Below are 17,996 nucleotides of genomic sequence, written 5' to 3' on the forward strand. Positions count from 1 at the left end.
TGCCACCAAGCCTCTTTTCCCACTTTATCACACAATTTTTTACCTTTAAATAATTTCACTTGACTTTTTATTGTCTTTCCCTCGAAGTAAACCTATTTAGCGTTGACGTGAATTTAATATATTTCCCGGCTGTGCAGCTCGTCACATATTAAAACGATTTCTGAGCTTGAGCTTCGGCTAAAAATATGCAAATGCAAATGTGTTGCCAAATTCGATCAAATAGTGTGAAGGCGAAAATCACACTACATTGCAGACCTCATTCTCTGCTCATTTATTTTTTTAACTTTACGATTTTACGTAAGTGGGAGCAAGACAAACGTATGACCTGTCCAATGAGCAAACAATAAGGAATATAGACAGAACCCGATCCCGATACCCGATAGTAAAAAAAATCGATAAAATACCAACAAGGCCGATACATCAATCAGCAAAATTGTATTTAAAAAGTTACATTTTGTTCATTCATTGAAGTTGACGACAAAACGGAATAAGAAAGTGAGAATTAAATGTATACGAACTATTTTTTACCATTTAAAGGTAACAACTGGAAACGATTAAACATTCAAATTAACGGGATAAACACAATATAATAAACAAAACAATAAAATTTGAATCTAACGTTAAAAATGCAGTGTGACCGTGAACTTATTACCAAACAAATCTCAAGCAGTATCCATATAGTTGTCTCTGTCTCTGAGCTTCAATGAATGCGTCAATGTATGAGGCGAACAATGTTTAAGTAGCGTTTCTTTTTTCTCTTACCTTCTTCTATTTAAATTATAATTTTGACAAAGTCAAAGTTGCTTTTCAAATATACTCCTATATTATAAATACAAGGAATGCGTTGAACTTACACTTGGGTTTCACACTTGAGTTTATTTTAATTGTTGCTGCAACACAAAACACTTGTTACACTTACCCAAACAATCACCAAACTTTGGAGCCAAGATGATGCATTTGGGAAGGCACCGCAACACCATGTACCAAGTGGATGTGGAATCGGAAACGGAATCGAAGTCGGAGTCCGAGTAAGTTAGGGTTAAGCTAAGCTTGTGATTCGAATGATTAACCCTCTGGTCCTTAGAATTGAAGATGTGGCGGAGGAATCTAGCATTCTTCCCTTGGCGGTTAAATTATCCAGGTGAGGAAGCGGAAAGGTGTAGAATCGTTTATCATGATGTCCCCTAGAACCACGGTGCATTTGATCGACTACAAGCTGTTTATTGCCGCTCGTCGCATCCAGTCCCACTGGCGTGGCCACCGCGTCCGAAAGCTGCTCCTTCAGCGCTGGCGGGCTGCGATTACCATTCAGCGCTGGTGGCGCGGCTTCCGGACTCGGCGCCACCTGTGGCAACACATTGATCGGCGGCTGCAGGACACGCTCATCGGGCACTACCGCCAGGCGGCCATCCGCATCCAGGCTCTGTTCCGCGGCTGGTGGGGCAGGCGGTGCATCCACGACGTGCGAAACCTGCACCGCATGCAGACCGCCGCCGCCGAGGACCTGCTCAGCTGCCTGATCCTCCACCTGCATCAGATGAAGCGGAACGGGTCACTGCCGGGAAGCCTCTCGCTGCGGAGCACAAAGTAAGCATCATATTCTGAGAACTGAGACTCAACAGGAAGATGAAACCTGTTTTAAAATCACTTATACTATCGTAAACAATTTGAATTCAGTTTTATATTCGCTCATAGTCTTAGACGCCTTTAGAAGTAATTGCAAATCCTTAGTGATTTTGGTGGCATATCATTAGCTTATCAAGAAAATAACAACTTTTGTTACCTTATTTTATTTAAAAGCTTATTGACTTAAATTATTGAAAATGTAATTCTGCGAAGCATATTTTAAATTACTTTTAAAATGTATTAATATTAATGGTTTAGTATACTACTTATGTTTTCGCAGCTGCCTTTCGAAAGTCGAGAAGCTGATGACAACTATGTTGTTCCGATTCCACAACAATCGGGTGCTATCGATGGTAGCCACCAGAATATCCCTCAAGGAGAGCCAGCGCAGGTACTTTGAATCCGGCAGGCTGGCCACCGAGTTACCCTATGCTGGTCCCAACTTCAACGAACTATGTCCTTTCACCGACGAAGAAAGAGTGGTGGTCAAGGATATACCTAATGATCACCGCTACGCCAAAGTTATCGCCGAGTACGAGGAATCTCAGCTGGATGAAAACTTGAGGCAAACCCATAGGCGTTCTGAAAATCGTGAGTATTGTTGCAGCTTAACATTGGTTTACAAAAATAGTAGATAATTAGGGTTAGTCATGAAGTAAGTTTTAAAACATACAAATTAATCGACTTTTTTCATAGGCAAACGGCAAGAGCAGATGGACAAGATAATCACTCAGGAAAAGCTTGCGAAACGTAAATTCTGTGCGGATGTCATCGAACGCATGCAAAGATGGGCAGTTTGGAGTGGCGCCAATGTAAATATAACGCCAAACATTTTCCACAACCGGGAAAATATGCAAGGATTCTTGAAAAGAGTGGGCCATCTGCTGGTTGACGACAAACGTTGAATTCTTTGGTGATCTGGGAAGGTCAAACGAAGGATACGAAGGATGAGATAAATTCAAATTGACAGAATACATTTATACACCTCACAGTAAATACTCAAATGTTTTATTATTAAATCATAAAACCTGTATCCGAGCTATTCTTTCCAAAAAAAAGGCAATCGAAGAAAACAAATTAGATTTTAGACAGCTTCTCTTTGTGATTTAGTTCCCGCACCAAAACCTTAACAATTGGCAACATCTGCCTTTGACTGTTTACTAATTAGCACCTATTTGTTCACCTTTGCTTTCTTTAATTTCGTTTCTACACTCGCCTTTCGCCTTTGCTCCCACATCATCCGGCAGCCAGCCACATTTTTCATGCGAAGAATTTTCCTTTGTTTTCAGCAGGCATTTAATTTATTTTACTCTCGGCCGGGCCAAGAAAGCCGGCGGACGGGAGCAATTTGTGAGCGGCGTGGTAAATCTTGGCATGCTTACCTATAAATATTTGACATGGCTACAATAGCCGTCCCTCGGCCGGGAGACATGGCAGCCACACATGACCCAGCCATCGCAGCCATCGTAGCCCAGAACTTGGCCTGTTCGGAGCCCTGAGCCTGTGGCATACGTGCAGGAGCATTATCCGCATACTTGGAGCGGGTCCTCATACGTGACTGGCGTCTGCTGAGCCTGCAACGGGGTGTTCGCGGCGGTGGCAAATTAGATTTGCCTATAATTAATATGCACGATATGTGGCGTTAACTTGTGTGAAAATTACTCGGCTCCCTGACGTGACGGAGCGCGGTTCGTGTGGAACGCGAGCTCAAAAACCATGGACTCCAATTACAATCTATCTATTCGGCACTGGCGGCCCTTTGCTATTCGATTGCGATTCTCGCCCGTAAGTATTTCCTAATTAGTTGTTGATGACAAAGGGACGTGAGTGATTTCTGAAGTGTGGGGCTGCTGGGGAGAATGTGAGGCACGAAATTAAATATGTAAGAAGCTGTGCCACCAAAATCAATTGTCAAATTGCCTTACCATCAAATCAAATTAATTCAAATTAGTCAAGGCGAATCTGATTGTCTAAGGTAAAGGTTATTATTTCGAATGGAATAGAAAATAATACATTTACTTCAAGTGGTTTTCTATGAAATACTTAAGTTGGGTTGATCTACACTCAATCCGATAAAAATTTAATCCAAAAAGTACCTACTCAGCTAAAAGATTTTTTGCTTTGAAAATCCGTTGCGGTCAATTTTTCATTTGACTATTTTCGGTGTTGATTTTAAAATCTTTAAATTTAATTCAAATTTTCTAATTTAAACATTTATTTAGGATTTAGTATTAAGATTATAGCAACGACCTTAAACTTTTTGAAAATGGCAAGAAGGATATCAAAGGAATGCCTGTCAAAAAAGAAGAACACATATTTGGCCAGATCAATTGTAGTCTTTAGGGATTTGTCAAAAGGTCCTTCCGTTCGTTGTCTTTTCTCGAATTCCTCTTTTTCCGTACAATTGAGGCGTTGCCGTAGACAAACTTTTAAGTTTTTAATTAATTTGTTTTGCTGCGGTCCCGGTTGCCACAATGTAGCATCTTTCCGACTACCCCCCTGATCATTTCTCCTTCGGCGGCAGCAGCAAAACAAAAAAAAAAAGGTTAAGTGGTTTCATTTGTGCAAACATTTACCCAGACCCGAAACGGGAGGTTCCCCAGCCGCTCATCAATGCCCAAGTGTGTAAGACTTTTAATAGGCTTTTGTGTGGAAAATAAATTGATGCGGTGCACCTGTAAAGCGCTCCAACAATGGGGCCGCCGGAGCCAGACGAATGTCTGTCCGTGTGATGAGGCCGACCGCATCCCAGCCAGAAACTTTGGGCGGGAGTTTGCCACCGAGACTCAGTTAATTTTGAGTAAATTGTTAGAGAATTGTTTTCTGCTGCTGCTGCTGCTACTGCTGATGCTTCTGGGCGAGGCCCTTATGTGGGTGACTTGTGGCCTTGGCTCGAGAATTATGGCATTTAATTACAAAGTGTTTTGGGATACTTCTGGTTTGGAAAAATTAATGTGTAAGTCTTAAGTTCTTTTCATTTGTTTAGTCAGCAAAAAAACCAAAAACCCCTTATAGATATTTCTTGATGTGTTTATAAAAAGTTTAAGGCGTGAGTAACAGTCTCAATAGTTTTTAAAAATTACTCTTACTCAGTGAATATATAATTTTTGAATAGGGGCAACAGTACGTATGAGTGATACGTGCCCATGGGCAGAGTGATCATATTTAATTTGTAAAAAAAATGTTTAGAAAAATCTTGAATTTTATTTAAGACCCTTGTAGACTATCCATATTTAGTAAAGTATTTCAGAATGTATCCCATTGCCGCTGGGTTTTCCTGCTGCACCAGATGTCCCGCTCGATAGACCCAGAACATGCTGAGTCGTCCGCCGTGTTTTTCGTAGCCTTCGAGCATTCCGTCGATCCGGAAAGCGGTACGGGGTGCCTTCGCATACTCAGATCTGCCGCCCCACTTCAACCGATTGATCCAGTTTACGGTGCCCGGGGTGGCGCAAAGTAGGTCCAGAATTCCCGAATAGATCCCCACCTTTATTGACGTCCCCTCAAGCAATCTGGTAACTGAAGAAATTAAATTAAGGTAAACGTTTGAGGAAACGTGGGTTTCAATTAAATAGATAAATAATTATAAATAAAAAGTTAAATAAATTAAATATGTAATCATATTTTGGGTTATCCAGTAAACCAAAACACTATCTCACATAATTAATTCAATCTTTGATACTATCAAGAATGGATATGTTTGGAAGAGGCTTGTTAAGTTGAACTACATTTTAAAATTTCATGGTTTTAAATCTCAAATTTTTGTATAAGCGTATTTTTTGTATTTTTGATAATTTGCTTACAAGAAACTTAATTAGAATGAAAGATTCTAGTTACCTATATGGGTGGCTGGCTTGAAAATATCCGGAGCGAGGCGCACGAAGACCGTGGAATTTTGCTCCATCCAGACGGGCATTTTGCCGAGTCCCAGCGCCTGAGTGACATTGGTGCGGATGAAGTGGCTCATCTGCGGGTCTTCGCCGTACCGGTAGTCCTCGTCCTCGTGCACGCGCCGCTGGGTGTTGTAGAGGAACACTCCGCCCGTGCTGCCGGTGATCTCCGCCTGCACTTCGTTCGCCTTCTCCAAGGCACTCGTCCACTTCTCGCCGTAGACGAGGGCAGCCAGCTCACCGGCCAGCCGCGATATTCGGCGGTACCCATCCTCGTCCACAATGCCCATTTGGAGCAGGAAGGGGGCGTACGAGAGGATGCTGTCCAGCGGCGAGGTCCAGGGATTGCCCACCACCACGGACTGCAGGCGGCAGTCAACTCGACCCCTTTTCCTGGCCAAATGCAGCTCCAGGGCGAACTCGGGGGCCATCTTGCCGCCGTAGCTCTCCGAGAAGATGTGCATTGGGACGCTTCGGAACGCTGGATACTGCCCAAGGAACTGTTCCATCAGGCGGACGAGATCGAGAGCTATCTGCCGATTGGTTCTGGCATACCTTCCGTGCTCCTCCACATAAGCGAATCCCGTGCCCACGGGGCTGTCCACGAAGAGCACGTTCACGTGCCGCACCCAACTGCTCTCCCGCGGCCTGCCCTCGATGTCGATGGGTCCCAGCTGCTCGAAGACACCACTGCCCGTGGAGGCCACGCCGGGTCCGCCCTGCAGCCAGATTACCAGCGGTCTGTCCGTGAAGTGACTGACATTGGCCGTGGTGTACAGCAGCCAGTAGAAGAGGTGGGCGCCCTGGCGAACCTCCACGTAGTCCCACTCCTGCACTCCGGGTCCCAGGCCAACACGTCCTGGAATAATAAAACTAGATCTCAGGAATGGCACATCATTTTCAAGGGCATTTGTACTAATAAAAAAACATTGTGAGTCCAAGCATATCATAGTCAATTTATATATGTAATGCATTGATTTTCATCTGTTGCGGATTTTTATTTTAAATTAACTATTTATTTAAATCTGGAAATATTAGATATTTGTTTTAATATTTCTAGTGATTGTTTAAGAAATACATTTTAACATCCAATACTTTATATTAATGCTCTCAGATCAAATTGGGACTAGTTGATATCTAATTTTTCTGTTTTGTTCATAAGTCATGCAATATTAAATGCAATGTACTTTACAATAAGGTTTAATATATATCTTAGATACGAAATAGAGAATTTTGATTTCAATAGCCAGATATTTATTTCTACTTCTCCATTTTTGTATTTATCAGTATTTAAATCGGAATTCCTGCAAATTGTATATTAAGATATTATAGACGAAGTTCTTTAGCTTGTGCATAATTTTTATACAAGTGTTAACAATTTGGTTTGCATAGAATTTTGTACTTGTAAAGTTTAATTTCACTCAAAATAATAACACTTCTTTTTTATTTTTTAAAGGTACACACCTTGAACCCAGGTCATCGATACGAAAAGGCACAAGGCCCACACCCAAAGATGAATTTTATTCAAAATGAGCTGCATATCGTGATCACGATTCAACGGAAAGGAAAGTGGAACTAAACTGTCTGCTCTGGCGGAATATGCGCACTGATCTGACGCAGCTTTCGGCCGCTCGCTAATTATACTTGGAAAAACATTCAGTTTTCCGATAAACACTAACAACCGGGTGAGTATGTGATGATCGAAAGGGAAATTACCCTTTCATTTATCAGTGTAAGCTTATTAGGAGGGTTTCTAGGGTTTTAGTGCACAACACTTCCACAATTAAAATATACATATACATTCTTTGAGAAATTTAAAAATAACTTTAAATCAAACAAAGCACAAATTTCTAGAATATATATTGCTATAAAATTTGTTTTGGGAATAAACATATCTAAATGTTAAAAAAAAAATGCACTCCTTTAATACCATATAAAAGTATACTAAAGAAATATGAGAGAAGAAGAGCCTTTGTGTCTGCGATCGCAATGCCACAGAGTAGACCTCTAAACGAAATCGAATTTGTTTGTTCACTGACATAAAGTAAACATTGACCCCCAGCCGAAAGACCCACCCATTTCCAGCACAATATTAGCTTTGCACTCGGCTGAGACGTCAGCAGAAAATACTGAAAACTGGCATCTGGCAGACGATGCCTTTCCAGGCGTAAAATTAGATTCAAAATCGATCGTATATTTGGGGTACATTAAATAAAAATGTTTAGTATAACAATTAATTATTAGCTAGCAAAGCTATTCGAGTGACTAGTTGTCGTATTCGGTGACGGAGTGTAGGACATAGTTCATGGCGGTTGGGTTGTCGGCGGGTGCCAAATGTCCCGACCTAATGATCCAGTACATTCCAAAGTTGCCACCGACTTTTTCATAGCCCTGCAGTTTGCCATCGATGACAATGGCCGTACGATTGGCCTGCAAATATTCCGACTTGTCCTTCCAGGCCCAGTCCTTGATCACGGCCAGAGTGGCTGATGTGGGCACCAGAATGTCCAACTGACCGGAATAAATGTTTATCTTAACGGAGGTCTCGTTCAGCAGGAGCGGAACTGAAAGAATTTTATTTGATTTTCGGATTTGAGTTAATGAACTGAGAAAACTTGTACGTACTTGCATTAATATCCGACTTAAGGCGATCTCCGTGCAGCATGGTGAGCACATCGATGACTTGGGAGGCATAGACACTGCCATTTATTTGCAGGGCCTTACTCACATCCTCCTCCATCAGGCGATTTAGTTCATCTCCATAGCCGTAAGTGTGATCGTCTGCTGGATCGAAGTGGGTCTGTGTGTTATACAGGTAGACTTCACCCGTGAGCTTCTCCATGAGTTCGTACCACGTCAAGTACTCATCGGTGGCCTTTTCGAATTCGTGCTTTTTGAGGGCGCTGAGGATTCGCTCCTCCTGGGCATCCATCACCGCCACACCATCCTCGTCGATCAGTCCGTTGACAAATAAGTATTTGGAGTGCTCCTTGCAGATGTGGCGCGTTGATATCCAGGGATTACCGATGGTCACGGACTTTAGGATTTGGGGCTCCGCCAGTTCACCAGCCTTCATGGCCTTGTCCAGTTTGATGGCCAATGCAGGGGCCATTTTGCCACCATAACTCTCCGAGAAAATGTGCAGCGGGACGCTCTTGAACTCCGGATGCAACTTGTAGAAGTGCAACATGAAGGTCATGAGGTCGTCGACGAGCTCATCGTTGTTGGCCACCAGCAGAGTGGTGTTGTCCGCATAGCTGAAGCCCGATCCCACGGGACTGTCGATGAAGAGCACATTGACATGCTGCACCCAGTTACCCTGCCGCGGTGCACCGTTCAAGTCCACGGGTCCCAGTTCCCGGAAGTTGCCCAGGGCCGAGGAGGAGCCACCGGGTCCACCTTGGAGCCACAGGACCAGCGGGCGCTCCGTGTGGCTGTTCACATTGGCCGTGGTGTAGTAGAGCCAGTAGAACATGTGGGCCCCCTCCCGGACATCCACGTAGCCCCAGTCCTGCTCGCCAGGTCCAAATCCCTTGCGGGCCTGCGAAATTCCCAGCAGCAAACTCAAGATCGCCCAAAAACCGCACCACATTCTCACAGGTAGGTTCGAAAATCACTGGAGTCTTCGCCATTCGATTTGCGGCTATTTATCGGACTGGAGAGCACACAATTTTCCAACCTGGATGAAACGTGACCATGAATTTAAGAGGTGCTCTATATCTGTCTGTTTTTTTTTTTTAGAAAAATCTTTAATCTGTTTCTTTATGCTCACACTCGGCCAAACACCCTCTAAAAAAACAATTTATTCGTTTTTAAAAAAGTGATAATGATAATTTTAATAAAATTAAACTGGAACAAGAAAGAAAGCAAACTTCGGCAAGCCGAAGTTCATATACCCTTGCAGCTATTGCAAGAATTAAACATTTTTGAAAACATTAAAATTATAATTTACTTGCGTATAAGTTTAAAAACATTGAAGCTATGATGATTTGCAGCTCAATTATTTGATAGTTATTTTATATATTTTTATTGTTCCTATGGGAGCTATATGATATAGTCGTCCGACTTTGATGAAATTTAAACCGTAAATCGAAAATATTTAACCATTACTAAATGTCGAAGAACTAAACAAAAAATTAAAAAACAGAAAAGTTATAATTTTTTTTCATTTATTTTTCCGATTGTTCCTATGGGAGCTATATGCTATAGTCGTCCGATTTTGATGAAATTTTTACCATAATTCTGAAATATTTAACCATTGCTTTATGTCGAAGAACAAAACAAAAATTTAAAAAACAGCAAAGTTATAATTTTTTTTCAATTATTTTTCCGATTGTTCCTATGGGAGCTATATGCTATAGTCGTCCGATTTTGATGAAATTTAAACCATAATTCTGAAATATTTAACCATTGCTATATGTCGAAGAACTAAACAAAAAATTAAAAAACAGCAAAGTTATAATTTCATTTCATTTATTTTTCCGATTGTTCCTATGGGAGCTATATGCTATAGTCGTCCGATCCGGCTCGTTCCGACTTATATACTACCTGCAATAGAAAGACAACTTTTGGGAAAGTTTCATGCAGATAGCTTTAAAACTGAGAGACTAGTTTGCATATAAACGGACGGACAGACGGACAGACGGACAGACGGACAGACGGACATGGCTAGATCGACTCGCCTAGTGATGCTGATCAAGAATATATATACTTTATAGGGTCGGCGATGTCTCCTTCACTGCGTTGCAAACTTCTGACTGAAATTATAATACCCTCTGCAAGGGTATAAAAACCATTATCGGTATAAAAACTAATGATTGAATAATCGGAACATTTCACAGTTGATGCAAATATGAAACTTCTCAAAACCCCTTTTATATTAATGATTAATAAGAAAAACCCCATTAAAAAAATAACTTGTATATTTATATTTGTATATAATAGAACTTGTTAAAGGCACCAAATGGAAGGTATCTCATAGTCGTGTCTTTGTTGTTACTTATTAAATTTATTCAATTGATCACGACTACGTGCCTCTCATTTGTTTACCATTACACAGCAGGAGCATCATATCCCAAGTACGAATATAAACATTTACCTTTAACAAGTTAATAAAACAACCAAGAAAGAGTTTATTTATTCCTCTAAATATTCTTGTTGAAAATAAATGCACCTTTTCTTCCGGTCCTGAAATTAATTTTTCGCACATATTTTACTAATGTGTCATTTCGCATTCAAAATTTTGTTTTTTTAACTAACTACATATGTAATAATAATGTTTTTGTATTTATTTACTTAAAATTCCATTACGTAACAAAAAATATTCTTAATATATATTTATATATTATTGTAGTTAATTATTCTTGAACTTTCAGACAGTTTTGTTGGTTTTATAAGTTATAAAGATGCTGAGTTGTTAAAACATACTTTGAGGATCTCAAAATTAAATCGCAAAATAATGAAGCATACTTTTCGGGTGCTCTTGTAAAAGGAGATTTACAGATTTGACAGTCATCTGTTGAACCAGTAAAATTCCTCTTTGATTACAGATGACAAGTTGTTCCAAATCGCTTGCAGCCACCACTCACAATTTACATTTATTTTCGAATGCAGCTTGTCTGCTTTTCATGTCCAACGCCGATGTTTTTATGTCGTAATTGTCAAAGTTAAAATTGCTTAATTTCGATTTCAACGCGTCTAGAACAATGGACAGCTCTGTGGGTGCCAAAAAAGAAAGAAAAAGAGAACCGGCTGTCCAGAAGCCCGGAAAAAAGGAGTGGTAAATGAATCCGATTTCTGTTTTCTGTTTTCTGTGGCTGCATCCGGAAAAGTAATTAACAAATGTTTGTTTGTTCCACGCAAGTCAAAAGCAGGACGGCACAAAAAGCTTATGAAGCGAACAGCTCCTTCGTCCACGGCTCTTTCTGGCTGCTTTTGACAACGGCAAGTGGTTTGGAGTCCACAAAACCACCCATTTCGCTGGATAGCAACACCCATCACCACCCAGCACCACGCAAAACCCACTGCCAATTTTGACCGGGTCGCAGTGCAGTTTTAATGAGCACGCCACCTGGCGGCGGCGTCTGTCATCGGAGGCCAGATGACGCTGGGTTGCGACCGCAAACGGAAATCAATTTGCCACGGGAGCAAAACCAAAATTGCCAGTTCAATGCCTTTTCGATTGTCCATTAAGCAGCCCGTGCAGCTCATGCAGCTCGTGCAGCTCTCAGCTCGCTTTTTGCCCGCTGCCAAAAGTCATTTTCAAGCAATTGGCCTGGCTGGCACAGCAATCCTGCAGATACAAATGCCGGCGATGCAGGGAAACCAGCTGAAAGGAGTTGGGTGTTCCAAGATACAGTTCCTCTCCATGGTAACTAAAAAGTACGGATTTATCTCAACTTTAATTTACAATTCAATTTCATGTGCCAACATTTCCGTAAATAAATTTCCTTAAAATTAATAAAAAGGAAAAAATGTTAAAGAAAATAAATCTCATAAGCTAAAATAAACTTTAAATTTAACTTAAATTAGTACCATGATTATATAATCTATATTCATTGTTTATTAATTGATTAATCTCTTTTTATACTAAAAAGGTGGATGTTGGTTGATTTTTAAAATTGTAATTGGTCAAATAATAATATTAACATTTGAAATATATCATTTTTGACTGATTTTAAAAAATCAAAATATATAATTAACTTCAAAATAGGAATTTTAGGATGATTTCAAAACATCCAAGAATCCATAAACTTATTTCCGGAACACACTTGGCGTGCATGTGAGACCCGCACAGTGGCTGCCAGAAGCGCACTCACATGGACAATAAATTGTTGCAACAGTGCCCCGCCCACTGCCGCCTCCGAATGCAGATCCTTCGCAAGCGGTCGGGATGCACAAGATGCATTCGGGTGCGAAATTGCAAGCAGCGGTGGGACGACCAGCCCTGAACCCACTGTGCACAGTGGGTGTTGTCAAATCCAAGCACACACAGATACACACTAGCGCAGCCGCTGTTTTTCATGTCACTCCACGCCAATTGTAGCTCCAAAATGTCCTTCTCTGTCGCTGGCAGTGCATTGTTTTTGTCACGTAAATTGCAAGTTTTTCATTTGCGTTGTGGCTGGCGAACTTGGCCCTTCATTTCGCTTCGTTTTATTCTGCCATATTTTACCAGAAGGGGTCAACCAAAAAAATAAATGCTGCTAATGTATTATAGCCATACGGCAAAACAATGAAAATCTTGAGTTAAGCATCCGCAATAAGTTATTGTAATGAGTGTTAGGGTAAGATTTTGAGAGTCAAAAAAAGATATACCTTAACTTGTAATATCTTACCTATGTTACCCATTGCCTTGTAATACACACATCGCATAAGTGATCAAATAAAACCATCTTTATTTGGCTTCCATCAATATTTCATACGCACACTTTTAACTTAGGTTCGTACTAAAATTATCGCTATAGCTAAACATTTTAGTTGTACAGTTTTTCAAACAGACACAGACGAACAGAACAGTGAATCTGCCTAGAAACCACAATCTTAACAATAAATCCTCGATAAAATCCAACGAAAGCAAACATTTAGAATCTCGCTTAGAGAGTAGATATATATAGTTTTTGTGTGGTGAGTATGCGATGCCTATTTACACTTGACTTGGGGATAGAAATGCGTTTGCCTTTACAGTTACGTCCTTAACATAGGTATAGGTATAGGTATATGTGAGTAGGTATATTCGGTATGCTGAGGACCTCCTTCACTGTTGATTTGCTATTCGATTCGCTAAATATGGGTTCCATAATTGTCGAGCCCGCGCAGGGGTTATCCTCTCCTTCTCTCCAAAGTCCCGCCTGAAGTCCATCTCTCCTGCCAGCGGTTTGGCTTATCACCGCTCCACCCTGTCGAAATCCAGGACCTCCAACAGGTTCCCTAAAGCCCAAACACTTGGCCACAGGAGCAGAAACAACAACGGGGTGGGATTCCAGGCAAAGAGTCCGGCAGCGGTATCTGAAATAAAAGAAAGCAAAAGAAATTGGCTTAGATAAGGTGGCATCGGGTCATCGGGGCAAGAGATTGAAATCCGCTTCGGGAAGGGCACCCGCCGGTCAAATTAATCTTTGAATTAATTGCTCCCAGCTTAGCGCAGAGCATTAATAAATCGCTGCCGGTCAGAGGGACCGCAACACACAAGGATACGAATCGGGCTAATAAGGTGCCCGGTCGGTCGGTCGGTCCTTTTTCGCTAACTTTGATTTAATGCCCCACAGTTTATCACTGTAATGGCGTGCGTGTAAATGTATCCCCTGTGCATATGTTTGGCTTGTAAAAACAATCATCCCAAGATCTGTAGACCCGGTTTTGTTTGGGTCAGTTGTCCGCCCTTTGGGGCGTGGCCATTGCCTATCTGTGGGCTAATTTTTAAACAGCAACTGCAGACAAAGCTCACCTTCTAATGACCGGAAGTTAATCAAATGGAATATTGATTGGCCTGAAGCAAAGCCCATGGAAATGGGTGTTATAGAAAAATGTTAGAATAATGTATTTTTACCTTATACTTTATTTATATATATGTGTAATATTTATTTTGAACTTCCTTTAATTTCGTTTGTTTACATTGTAATAACCCTTTTTTATTGAACTCTTGAATTAAAACCTTTTAGTTTGGCAGAAAACTTTTGACATTTTTAAATCGACCCAGACTTAAATGTAGTCTTAAATTGTAACTAGTACTCACTTGCATGAATCAAATACAGTTCGTTATGCTCATCCACATCGCCGGCCTGATCGAAAGGATACATATTCATGTCGGGCGATCTGCCCGAGGCCATAATCCTGGGCTTATCTTCCTCGATCAGTTTCTCGCTCTCCTGGGCGTAAATTTCGTGTATTCGAGCCGAACATTTTAGCTGTGAAATCAATTTTAGCCTGTTACAAAGCTCTGTACATTGAAAAGAATGCCAACTCACCTTTAAGCGACCCTTGATGAAGTGATGCGTAGTCACCACGAAATTGATCTCCAGAACTGCCGACTCCAGATGTTCGGCCAAATGCCGCTGAACCTCGTAGATGCGGAGATAATTGGGTGGCACCTGGATGTCGTTGACCCACCAGGTGAGATTCGCCGCCGGCTTAGAGTAATCCGATGAGCAGTTGCCATTCACAACGTCGCCCAGACGGTATCTCGAATGGATGCCCGTAATTATGGGTCGTTGAGTGGGCAATTCTGGAGCAAAAAGCAAGGGGTAAGTTGGTGGCAATTGGATGGAGGGGGGGGAGACAAGCCCCTGATTACTCACCAACCACCTCCATGTCGGCAGCCACGATGGAAGTATCGAAGGTGGGTGCATCCGCGGACACTTCGCAGGCAAACTTGCCCGAAATTGAGGTGGGGACATTTCGCAACAGAACATGGCTGGCATTCGATTGGGTAGTCTGTAAAAGGTTGATAGTTTATGAAATTTCGGGTTATATGGACTCCGTTGGCTATTGTCTATTTACTTAAAATATGATTTAAATTATAGGTTACAGTTTTTATTTCTCTTTAAAATATTGAACTGACAAATAATACAAAATTCAATAAAGTAATTTCAAAAGTTTGGCTTTTATTTTGCTTAACACTATTTCCATTAAATGCGGATAGTTAAAAAATCAAATCAAAAAATCAATAGTTCAATTATATAGCCAACGGTTTTGAATGACTTCGATGAAATTATTGATTGCAGTTGAACAACAAGAGCTGATTGCTTTCAGCGCTTACGTAAGTGCTTACATAAGATAGGCGTAACCTTCATTGCTGCACTTTGCCACTTTTTTAATATACACTTTTTATTTCATGCGGTTTCGTGTCCTTTTGCAACGTCGCTTTTAATATCGAAATGTCAGCAAAAGTCAACAATAAGAGCGCAGCAAATGAAAAGTCAAAATTGTTAATTAAAACTTTTTAACATGCATAAAATAAACATGGATGCACACATGAACATCGAAAGCAGGTCGATTGTTTGCACAGGCCCCCTGCTGCAGTTGCTGCTGTCGTTAATACCATCAGCAACATCCCGGCATCAGCAACAGCAACAACAGCAACTGCAGCAACACCAACATCAGCAACAGCAACAGCACGGCAGCAACAAAGAAGCCCATCAGCAGCACTTTGCCTTCAGTTATTTTAAGCAATTTACACTGGCAACTCTGTTGCTTTCATTTCGTTTCTTTTTGCCTGTCTCTGTTCTTCAGTTTCAATAAACGCCATCATCATCATTATCAACAGCCTTCGTATCACATGGCAAGTGTTGCCAACTTAGCCATTTGCTAGCCAAGTAGGTTTCTTTTTAATATCATAAGTAATTTGGAACTCTACGATAAACGCATCACTTCAATACTTAAACAAGTGAAGTGAAAATATATGTTATATTAAAATATTATGTTAAATTCAATGCATAACATATAGTTCCCAAAAAATTTATTTGCCTATCAATATTATAACAGAAAAAAAAACTTTTCTTTAAGGTCAAAAAAAGTAAATAAAAGTAAATAGTAATGTAAAACCTTAATTTTGTTAAAAAAAAAAAAAAATTTCAAAAAGTCGCACCCATTTAATTTTACAAAATTATTGCAACAAGAATATTTTGTTCTTCTTGTATGCTAATTTAACTTTACAATGTATTTATTTTTAAAGCAAATTGCAGTTATAAACTTAGCATAAAAGTTTTATGACTGACGTAAAAATTGTAAAGAAAAATAATTAATTTCGGATATTATATGTTATCTGTCTACTTAAATTACAAGTTCTTGGCTATCTAGTTGACAGCTCAACACTTACCTCGACATCGATTTCGTTCGTTTTGGTAAATATCTTCCAGGCCGGATTCTCCTTTGGCGTGTAGCGATAGAATTCCCGCCTGCCGCGGTACCACTTCACCGTGTACAGCGTGTCGTTCTCGATGTCATAATTGCAGATTAAGAGCGCATTATCGCCGCGCTTTACGGCGGACGGGATGCGAACGTTGACATCGCGCAGCCCCACAGTGAGACCTGGAAAAAGAGGACGACACGGGAGCGGTGTAATGAGTTGTTGCCATGGGATCGGAGGCGGGAGGGCGGAGAACAGCAGCTCGGAGCGGCTTAAATATGACAAGTTATTGTGGCTTAATTATGATCCCCAGGAGGATTACAAGGGATTTCATGCGCACGGCAGCAACTTAAACTGTGCCCCTACAAGGGGGTAAGCCATGGAATGTAAGTCCAAAAGTAAACAAACTTTGAACAGTCGAATGGAACAACATAAAGTTATGAAAAGTTATTGCTAAATCAAGTAGGTAGAAAAATCTGTATACTTAAGCAATAAAACAATAAAAAAAAATAAATATAAAAAATTTCACTGACTCCTAAAAAGTGTTTTATTCTATTAGAAGTGCTCAAACGAATAGTGAAATTATTTTTTCGCACAGTGCACCGCCCTACGTCAGCCATGAATAAAAAGTAGGTCACCGACCATGAAAACGCCAAAAACCCACCAAAAAACAAAAAACCAAATAAATAAACTCGACCATATCGATGGCCCGCGGGTGGGAAAGAGACAACCGGAAGAGCCGCACTCAAAAAGCTGATTATAAAATACCATTGTGCGATCAGCAGTTGGAGCGAAGTGCCCCAAGCTGTTCGCCTGCTCCAAATTATAAAAAGCTTCCTAGAAAAGTTAAAATCGAAAGTGAACGCTTCAGATTGTTGGGGCTCACTCTCCTCGAGAGAGTCGTAAATCATAAAAGGGGCCCGGCTATTCTTCTTTTATAGCCACCAACAACGAACAAGTCTGCCATGTAGGAAATCGAGTTGGGGCACCCGACCCGGGGCCCAGAAACTTTAGGTACACCCTTCTCTGTCAAAGGTTGCTGGGCAGCTCCCCGAGTTCAACGACCCCCTGTGGAAGCGGCAAAGATTTTGCGACGGTGAGCACATTATAACAGATGACCGCACCGAATGAGTGGTAATTTATGGGTGCGTGGCTAGTGTTTGCGTACCTCATTTATTTTCAATTGGGAAAGTTTCTCTATTGTGCTGCACCCTTTGAATTTATTACGTATCCGATGGATTCAGTTGTGATGCCTGGACAAACTTCTAGCTTGAGAGAATCAATACCAAAATATTTTAACAAGAAAATTAACATGTTATACAAAAATAAAATTTTTTTCTATTCGTGTCTATATTCTTTTATACTAATAACCACAAACAAAATCATTGGTAAAAATTTCATAGATAGATAGAGTTTCACAACTTAAAAAATGGGTTACCATTAAAAACAATTACTTAACAAATAAAAAAGAAGGTTAAACCGCCCCAAACTATGAAAAAATCAATTAATTAAGCTTGACAACTAAAATTAGCCCTGAATAGACCTCTTAATAAAAATGGAAATTCTACAAAAAAAAGGGTATAAAGACAAGATAGAAATATAGCTGATATATGTACCACTAAATACTACTGCTA

General features: G+C 40.6%; 4 protein-coding genes across 5 annotated transcripts in view; 1 reads left to right on the top strand and 3 right to left on the bottom strand.

The window, feature by feature from the left end:
• The first annotated feature begins 717 nt into the window (after positions 1-717).
• LOC108138022 lies at positions 718-7,079 on the top strand. Of its 2 annotated transcripts, XR_001774073.2 has the most exons (7): positions 718-1,028; positions 1,085-1,141; positions 1,189-1,587; positions 1,907-2,217; positions 2,323-2,617; positions 2,916-3,411; positions 6,973-7,079. XR_001774073.2 is itself a non-coding variant. In XM_017259992.2 (5 exons), the coding sequence occupies exons 1-5, from the start codon at positions 949-951 to the stop codon at positions 2,529-2,531; spliced, it is 1,056 nt and encodes a 351-aa protein (XP_017115481.1). In that variant the 5' UTR covers positions 718-948; the 3' UTR covers positions 2,532-2,657. The 2 variants fall into 2 exon arrangements, 1 of the variants encoding a protein (XP_017115481.1); XM_017259992.2 differs by lacking the exons at positions 2,916-3,411; positions 6,973-7,079 and having other exon boundaries at positions 2,323-2,657.
• Positions 4,811-7,086, bottom strand: LOC108138017 (retinoid-inducible serine carboxypeptidase). The gene is made up of 3 exons (XM_017259987.2): positions 6,981-7,086; positions 5,464-6,375; positions 4,811-5,145 (listed from the first exon to the last, which is right to left on the bottom strand). Exons 1-3 carry the CDS (start codon positions 7,054-7,056, stop codon positions 4,850-4,852), a joined length of 1,284 nt encoding a protein of 427 aa, XP_017115476.1. The 5' UTR covers positions 7,057-7,086; the 3' UTR covers positions 4,811-4,849.
• Positions 7,087-7,689: 603 nt separating this feature from the next.
• Positions 7,690-9,138, bottom strand: LOC108138344 (retinoid-inducible serine carboxypeptidase). Its single transcript, XM_017260513.2, has 2 exons — positions 8,142-9,138; positions 7,690-8,080 (listed from the first exon to the last, which is right to left on the bottom strand). The coding sequence occupies exons 1-2, from the start codon at positions 9,106-9,108 to the stop codon at positions 7,782-7,784; spliced, it is 1,266 nt and encodes a 421-aa protein (XP_017116002.1). The 5' UTR covers positions 9,109-9,138; the 3' UTR covers positions 7,690-7,781.
• Positions 9,139-12,902: 3,764 nt separating this feature from the next.
• The window catches only part of LOC108138218, a 63,243-nt gene continuing 58,149 nt past the window's right edge, over positions 12,903-17,996 (bottom strand). Inside the window, exons 3-7 of the mRNA XM_017260337.2 lie at positions 16,333-16,544; positions 14,813-14,948; positions 14,483-14,739; positions 14,251-14,422; positions 12,903-13,523 (exon numbers count right to left, since the gene is read on the bottom strand). Coding sequence (XP_017115826.1) covers positions 13,402-13,523; positions 14,251-14,422; positions 14,483-14,739; positions 14,813-14,948; positions 16,333-16,544 — 899 coding nt within the window. The 3' untranslated portion in view covers positions 12,903-13,401. The remainder of the gene's footprint in view (positions 13,524-14,250; positions 14,423-14,482; positions 14,740-14,812; positions 14,949-16,332; positions 16,545-17,996) is intronic.

Source organism: Drosophila elegans, unplaced genomic scaffold (genome assembly GCF_018152505.1).
Source record: "Drosophila elegans isolate 14027-0461.03 unplaced genomic scaffold, ASM1815250v1 contig_814, whole genome shotgun sequence".
Lineage (NCBI taxonomy): Eukaryota > Metazoa > Arthropoda > Insecta > Diptera > Drosophilidae > Drosophila > Drosophila elegans.